The sequence below is a fragment of the Anabrus simplex genome, chromosome 11, assembly GCF_040414725.1.
Source record: "Anabrus simplex isolate iqAnaSimp1 chromosome 11, ASM4041472v1, whole genome shotgun sequence".
NCBI lineage: Eukaryota > Metazoa > Arthropoda > Insecta > Orthoptera > Tettigoniidae > Anabrus > Anabrus simplex.
Window position 1 is genome coordinate 13,488,617 of NC_090275.1, and position 9,035 is coordinate 13,497,651.

Here is a 9,035-nt window from a genome sequence, read left to right on the forward strand (position 1 = left end):
CCCGGGGCCTCCGGATAAGAGGCACGCACATTACCCCTTTTTTTTAAATTTAGTGTTAAGAATTTCATTATGGTCCGTAGTGAATCGAAATTTACAATGTTGAATAAGGATAAAGGGTTTCCACCTGTTCAATACATTGACATAGTGACTTAATTAAAATATCACATTTTTATTATCATCATTATGGTACCTGTTTCGGCATCTCCCATGCCATCATCAGCCAATCATTACCCCTTCACCGTGGGGCCGGCCCCCCATCGTACTCATACTGTTAAAAATTAGTGTACAACAAATGAAATATGGAATTAATAATAACTGAATGTGTCCGCCTAAAAGGAGAGGAGAAATTTGGCGAGGGAAGAGTGCAATGAAACTACACAAGTGATTTGAAAATGCATGTAATATAGCAATGCTATCGTCGTACAGAGGTCAAGAGGTATGCCGCAATACACACTATCATATAGGATATAACCGTTGTGCGGTGCTACACACACGCAGATTCTGGATATAGCGCTGAGGTACAGCCAACTGATCCAAGATTCGTCACCATGCTTGGAGACAGGTGATGTATCGTCCCATCCAGACCCACACGTGCTCGTCCAACAGGCCACTGTACCTAACAAACAAATGAGTTCACTGAGGGCAGAGAACAAATGGATGTAGAAGAATTGGAACTGATGAGGAGAATATGGTAGTTTATGAAGACGTGGAGACTGTCCTCATCACCTCCTCCCACAATGACCTATCATTTTCCTTTCTCTCGCTATGTATAACAACCTCAACTAGTAGCAATTTTTTTTGCAAACTGGTTTCATGATGCCTGTCAGAACCCAGATATTTACTATTACATTAAACAATGTTTTCTTAATCTTTTTTTATTATTATTCAACTTAATGGTTTTAAAACACTCTTTTCAATTTCATCACAACAAAACTTAAAGAAAAAAATTACAAATCAAGAGGAAAATACAAAAAAACTAGAAAAATTATTTATATGATCATTGCTCTGCTACGCCAGTCTTTTATAACGAACATAGAATTGGTAAAAGAAACAAAATTATTGGAAGACTCAAAATATAAATTTTACATTCTGATGTCCAAAATCCACGTTGGTTGGAGTGGACAGTTTTCCGTATTACAGGGAACGCTACTATTTTTCTTTGTATTAAAAACTCAGTAAGACCCCAGATGGAAAGCGCATATTCGCAGGAAAGTTTGAGAGCAATCTCACAGACCTGATGCCAGATGAGAGTTAACTCTACATCTCAGTGACAACGAAGTCCCCTCAGGTGAATTTTCAAGTTTTCCCTGTGACAACTAATTTAAGACTAACTTCCTCCAGGAAAGTATTTCGTAAATCTTGTTCCGTTTCCTGAGCAATTAATTTGATTCTTCCTCCTTTCGATCCCATGACAAGTTTCTCTATCCGAGGAGCAGGACATTTTACCAACAGCACAGCTGATATATTTCCAGCACGGCCCACCTTTAAATATTCCATTGCTACCGATAAATTATATGGTACTTCCTGAGGGAGATGTTCTAACAGCTTTGCTTGAACCGCCTGTATCATTATCTGTTCCATAGGTTCGTCGGTAAACTGAGTGTCTTTAAAGACCCATGGCTTACGCTGCGCTTGCTGAAGCAGGTAATCTTTGATGTCAGCTACTCCGCTTCCTGTGAGCGCTGACACCATGAAGACTTCACTGAAATATGACCAACCTCTCTCCTGCTTAATAAAATGCTTTACTGACAACTCTGACTGCTGGTACCTCCTCTCGCTCGGTACATCTTTTGAAGATTTTAAGCTGTCGTTTGTAAGAATCTTCACAAGATCCAGTAACTTACGCTTGGATTTCACAGCATCCACCTTATTCATTATAAGAATAGCTGGTTTGTTCTGATACAGCTGAAGAAGTCTCAACGATTTTGGATCTATCTTCTCCCTAGTCCAGTGATTCGCCGTGTCGTGGACTACACCCATAACATCGGCTTGAAGCAATGCTGCCTCTGCATCACACATGAAAGAACGACTTAATTTGTGCTTCTGCATTTCATCGGCTGTAACAAGACCAGCTGTATCTAGAAAGATCATTTGAGTATTTCCTTCGACTGAAACAGCTCGTAGATGGCGACGTGTGGTGTGGACTTTACTGGAAATGGCACATACCCTACGCCCAGCGAGGCTGTTTATCAAGGTGCTTTTCCCAGCATTTGGTGGGCCTACAAATGCAACTTTCACCACTCGAAAATCACAGTTCAGAGATTCTGTATCGTTAGTAGCGATAGTACAGTATAAACACTGGCGAACATGAACAGCACTGCGATAAATCACTTGTGAATAGGAACTAAGAAAAGCTGTCATTGTCACAATTATGTCCACACAATTTCAAAAAGGGCACACAGGATATGTAGACTGTTTTTAAACTCCTAACTTCAAGTATGGTCAAAAACTTGCTTGAATACATGAAATCTTCTTAAACATTTGGTTCACAGAAGGTAGATTCACCTGAAAAAAGAAAATGTACATACGTTTTATTCCATCAAATGTTTTTGGCGATGGAAGGATGGGAAAGGAATAGGATTGGAGAGGTAACAGCCATGGCCTTAAGTTATAGGCCAGACATTTACCTGGTGTGTAAATAGGAAACCATGGAAAACCATCTTCAGGGCTGCTGACGGTGGGGATTCGTACCCACCATCTTCCAAATGCAAGTTCACAGCTGAGCAACCCTATGTATAAGCAATAAACTTCATTTTTAAGGTCCGTATTGATGGATATGACTTATTTTCTTAATAAAAGGATTTATTATCCACTGAATCAATACAGCGATACAAATTGATTATAATTAATTCATTTAGGACTAGTTTTGACCGCTGGACTGGTTGTGTTCAGCTACTTTTTTGACAAGATAGAATCTAAGAAGGACACAGCAATCTTGAAGTTGAAATAAAATAAATGAAACAGTATGCAAGGTGAGGACTAGGAAACGAGTAAGACAGGTGTGTTCCTTCTCACCCTTTCTATTTAATCTGTACAATGAAGAGGCCATGAAAATGTTTCAATCAAAAACACCTGGCATTAAAATAAATGGAACAACCGTACACTGTATTAGATTTGCCAACAACATTGTACTTCTGGCTGACAATGAGAAGAACATTCAGATCATGCTCAACAAATTAACACCCATCTTAAAAGATTTCAAACTTAACATTAATGTAAATAAAACTAATGTTATGGTTGCAAGCAAATCTAAAATGAAGCCAGCAGCACATCTCAATTGGGAATATTTTAATAAAACAGGTGTACAAGTTCTACTACTTAGGATCAGTTATTACCGATGACAACAGATGCACTGTGGGAATAAAAAGAAAAATTTCCCTGTGTAAGAAAGCCTTTGAGGAGAAGAAGCAGCTCTTAATTAATAATAGATACTGAACAAAAGAAATTGTTTATTAAAACATTCATTTGGAGTGTGGTGCTATATGGCTGTGAAGGATGGACTCTCTTGAAGAAGGACGTGAAATGACTAGAGACAGTGGAAATGTGGCTATGGAGGAAGATGACAAGAACTAGCTGGATTGAGAAGGAAACTAATGAAGCAGTGCTTAGAAAAATAAACACACTGAGACATTTAAAAACAATGATAAAAAGGAGTAAAGGCAGAGGGAAACCACGGAAGAAGATCGTTGAAGAGGTAGTTGAGAGGATGGGATGCCAAGGTTATAGAGAGATGAAAAGGATCACGGAGAGGAGAGATCAATGATTGCAGCGACAAGGAAATAATGATAATGATGATTAAAAGGTCAACTAGGACCATGAATCTTCAAAAGTTATAAACACACTTAGTCAAAAGAGACATATACGGTGGAATCATTTGGTACTATGTGTAGTCTATGAATTAATCTTCAATCTTGATGAACAATTATTAATATGGAAATCAGCACCATCACTTCATTGGTCTGTATATAAAAAATAGTATAAAATATGGACATTTACATGAAATTGATGATATTTATAAATACAGTCCTCCAAGAAAAACACTATGCTGCCATGTTAAAATAAAGGGATATCTAAGCACCTTTAAAAGATATCTTGTTGAAGTGAATAATTTAATCACATTATCTCTTCCTTAGTCCAGTAAACAAATATAAAAAATATGAAGTGTGCACTGCACCTAAAATTATGAAAGTGTGGATACAATCCTCTGTAAAAAGTGCAATGCTGTTGCATTAAACTAAGGGACATCCTACTGTTGCAGTGAAGAATTTAACTCGTATCAATCAGTGTAGAAAATGTAAAGGATATCTAAAAAGAAAAGAAAAAAAGGAATTGTTTGAAGGGAAAAAATACAAAGATGGATCATGTATAAGACAAATAAGCATACCCTTTTTAAGTTCCAGCAGGAGTGAACCGTTCAGCAGCTCTTAGTGTTGGATGGGCTTGGCTCAAGATGACGGGAAGGGAGAGTAGGGGTTGGAGGGGGAAGTGAGGGGAGAGAGGAATGAGGGAGTCTGTTTTCAGGATTATTCACATATTGTTCATTGAACTTATCATAATATTTTGGATGCTATAGGGATTATTGACTCCAAGAGAATGTTGGTATTGTCTCAGATTTTGTTAATATTGAAAGTGGGGTTGGTAAATTGATTAAGGGAAATTAAATATTCTGGTAAATAATCTGGTTGAAAACAGATTATACCTAAATCTTGTTAGATATTAGTAAGATGATGGTTAAAATCCCCAAATGCCGGCCCATGGCAGAAATTGACTGTGTTTGATGGCATTTACATGTTCGAGATAGCGTGTATTAATGTTTCCCCCAGTTTGACCTACAAAAGTCGTCCTACAATCAGGACATTTTAATCTGTATACACCTGAACCTCCAAATTTATTGTTTATTTTATGGAATTAGAATGGAATTATTCATAGTTCTGAATGCGACCTGAAGGTTATATTTCTTTAATGTGTTGGTGATATGATGAATGCTAAAGTGAAAGTTGCATATTTTCTTGGGTGTTTAGATTCTTTGACAAGGTTAGATTTAGTTTTGTGTATAATTTTTTTCACGAGTTTGTTTACACACTGAAGACTAAAACCATTATTTAATGCTATTTGGCAGATTGTATTTAATTCTGCGTCAAGGTCAGATTGATACATACGAATGTTGTAGGCTAGGGTGTGAAGAGTCTGCCCTAATGGTAGTGGAGGTCTGTGTGGGTTTACGGAATATTTTAAAGGTAAGATGGTCTTCTTTTCTAGATATCTTGAGATCAAGGCAGTTAATGAAATTGTTCTTTTGTTTCTCAAATGTGAATTTAATATAAGGATTTACATTAAGAAGTGACTGTAATATAATTTCACTACTGGTTGAACGTTCGTCACTACCACAAGGACATCATCTGCATACCTTAGTCAGCATTCAATGTTCTTTATATTACCAATACTTGTGTGCTCAAGGTGATCTAGATAAATCTCGGCCAAGATCCCAGAGTCCAGTGAACCCATGGGAAGACCATATTGTCTACAAATAGTACCATTGAAGGTAAAATTGCTATTATTCAAAAGGAACTCCAAAATGTTCATAAACTCTTCAATTACTACAATGCCCAAATTCCTGTGCTATCTCAAATTGTCACTGATAATTGTTTCTTTAATGGGAATGCTCGGAGACATGTTAGTGATGTTGAAAGAATCTAAAGTGTGGTATGGAGCAATTTTGAATATTTTTGCAAAGCTAAATGGAAATTTTGACTGTTTTACTGGCAAGAAATTTATAATGATTACTTAGAAATGTTTGTACAAATTTACAAAGTTTGTAAGTTGCACTAGGTCTACAGTTTATTATGGGTCTCATGGGAACATCAGCCTTGTGGATTTTGGACTGATATACATGCAACCTGCTCCCCAGAACTAAACTCAATGGATTTTGCAATATAGGGAATATGGAAAGAGAGAGTTTATTCAAAATAAATGGAAATCTAGAACACTTCAATGAACGTATTACCGTAAGTCTGAATTTATCAAATTAACATCCTGAAACATTACAGACCCTAGAATGTGCTTCTGTACCGAAAATATGTTATTTGCGCATTAAAAATGGGGAAGGGCATGATCAGCACCTGACGTAGTTGTGCTGGCTCCATATTATTTTGCTGAACACAACTATTTGTTTGTAGTAATTATTTGTAACTATTCGATATTAAATGCAATTTCATCGAACTGTTTATGGTCCACCCAGCATACCTGAATATTCTCATCTGCGTTCTGTACTAAGAAATATTATTTATACAATTTCTAACGAAGTAATTCACCTACCGGTCTGTCTGTCTGTTAGGTCATCAGCCCAGAGGCTGGTTGGATCCTCAAATAGCACCACCAAAAGTTATGCGGTTATAAGGAAACCGCAAAAACAAATGGCAGCACCAAAATGAGGCGTACTAGGCAAGATGCTTTCCTCACTGGGTCAGAAAGTGCTATTGCAGCACGACTGACCCTATGAGCAACACCTTTCATAACACTCAGATGCACTAGTCGTACTCTGAATATCATTACTCAGCACCACCCATACCCCAGCAGCTTCCATATTGTCACAGCCATGGATGAGATTGGGACTTCGGTGAAAGCTACACTTTACTCTGGCCTATAAGATCGGTTTATTCCCGTAACATTTAACGGTTAAATTAATAGAAGAAAATTTACTGGCATGACAGTTATGTGATTACCAGTTTGTTTACAACATTACGAGTAAATACAACTTAAACTAAACTAACGGATCCCCTCGTTGTACAGCAAGTCAGCAGCCAGTCATGTTGTCAGATATAATGTGAAGATAATGCAGATGGAACGTGTGTTTGTGAGCTGTTAGGAAAAATATACCAACGATATCACGCAAAAAAAACAAAAAAAAAAAACCCTATCTCCAGTGGAACTATGCAATTTTACATAATTTATCTTTCCTATATGCACATTGAGCACTATCCTCCTATCATAATGGAGAACAGAAATAACACCGCAATCAAAACTCAATTCAAGAAATAAAAATATCTAATTTATTTCGAAACTAACCTATAGACGCATCACATCAACAAGTAGGGAGAAAATCTTAAACAAGCATTTGTATAATACGAGTTTCGGAGTATCGAAAATACAATACTTTTCACTTCTACTCAGACGCTCGACGTCTACGAGCTGTCTACGAGTCCAACTCACGGCCGGCACGATCCCTCGCTAAACTTTGCTATAAGGAAGGACGCCAAAAAAAAAAAGAGAATGCAGGGTCGAGACGGCGGTGGAAATATCGGCGCTCTTTCCTGATAATCATAGTCGACGTTTATGGGATATCGACTCCGATAGAACAGTCGACCAGAGAATCGAGTTGGTGCATTCGACTAAAGCTGCGCCGGTTTTGTAATTGTATTTTATGATGAAGTGAGAAGAAATTTGAAGTTTATAATATAATTAGTGATCCGTTTGGGTGACATTATAGTTTTTAATTGTAAAATTTCGTAGTAGGGGTGAGTTTTTATATTATTTTGCTGAACACATGATATATTTCAAATGACAAGTATTTCTTTGGTATCATGCCCCGGCTCCCTTTGACAGGTGAATTTCGCATGTTGATTTCAATGTTCCCAGTTATCATTCAGCAGTGATGTTAAAATAACCTGAAATATATTTAAATTGCAGTAGGCACCTATGATGAAAGATTGCTGTTTGACAAATAGCTTAAGGAGTTGGACAAGATTATTTTTAGGTTAGGTCTTTCCGAAAATTATCAGCTCTAATTTTGCATTACATTTCGATTTGTTTGTCAGTGGCATAAAGGCTACTTACCGTATATTTATGATTATTATTAGTTCATACCTATATGAAGCTATATATTTTGTGGACTTACACCCAGTACACCACCCAGTCCTACAGCTTAAAAAAAAGTCCTTATTTCTATTTAAAACATTCATTTTTACCAATAGTGGTAAGTGGAGAATTTATTTTTTATTATATAAGTTACTATGCAATATGTTTCTTTTATTTGGCTTTATGTAGCAATTTTCATGTTTAGGCCTAATCTTTTATGGTACTTGCAGACCTAGATGCGATGGTCTTGTGGATCCATCCAAAGAAAGTGAAATACACTACCTCAATATTCTCTGTTAGAAACCTCTATAGCACCGAAATTTGTGTTACCAAATTGGCGGACATGTAACCAACAGTAGCCTATCATGTAGGCCTAGTTGGCGAATGTACTTCTCTGTGATAACCCGTGCTAGTGAGTGTATTACAAGGGCTGGGTCAGTATGTTACTTACCACTACAGCATTCACCTGGAGTTCACAAGAGAAACCACTGTTGAGAGGGGAATTTGATACCTCTTGCCTTCCATGGGTAAAATACTCTCCATTCTAGACTTTCAAACTGTCTTAAATGTATGTTTAGAGCCAGGAATTGAATGCCCCTTAAACCTTAAAAGTAGTTAATGAGACATAAAACCTATGTCATTATTTTATAGAAGCTTGCTTCCTTGATACTGAAAAAGATTGAAATGTTGCAGCTTGTGTCATGTTTTGTTACAGAAGGTAGCTCTGTTCTTATTGGCAGCTTATGGTCAGGGAGTGGAATGTTAAATGATGCTCCCAGTAGAAAGAAGAGCATGGTCTGTGTGGTCAGCACCATTCACTCGACTACAGGACCAAGACCTAAAATTAGAATAGAGAAACATTCGTGTTCTACCAGCAGATCAGACTCTAGCAGAACGTCAAGTGTTGGTACACTACCATCGTATGCTACTGAAGAGGAGCAGAAGGAGTACCTGAATATCTTTAAACCAAACCTGCAGCGAAGAATCATCTGTCCAAGGAAAAAGAGGTATGGTTCATGTATGTTTGTTGGTAGGATCAGGAATTGAAAGTGACAAGTAATACTTGTTATAGTGACTGCTCCAAGCAGGATAAAAAAATAAAAAAAGTGGGCCAAAAGACACTATTCACAATTAAATCGAACCAAGCTCGATAGCTGTAGTCGCTTAAGTGCGGCCAGTAT

General features: G+C 37.3%; 1 protein-coding gene across 1 annotated transcript; it reads right to left on the bottom strand.

Annotated features, from left to right (window-relative positions):
- Positions 1-389: 389 nt before the first annotated feature.
- LOC136883218 (GTPase Era, mitochondrial) lies at positions 390-7,209 on the bottom strand. The gene is made up of 2 exons (XM_067155419.2): positions 7,066-7,209; positions 390-2,505 (listed from the first exon to the last, which is right to left on the bottom strand). The coding sequence occupies exon 2, from the start codon at positions 2,359-2,361 to the stop codon at positions 1,297-1,299; it is 1,065 nt and encodes a 354-aa protein (XP_067011520.2). The 5' UTR covers positions 2,362-2,505; positions 7,066-7,209; the 3' UTR covers positions 390-1,296.
- Between the last annotated feature and the right edge of the window lie 1,826 nt (positions 7,210-9,035).

Coding starts and splice junctions, on each gene's coding strand:
- LOC136883218 (XM_067155419.2), bottom strand. CDS start 2,361: ATGACAGCTTTTCTTAGTTCCTATTCACAAGTGATTTATCGCAGTGCT.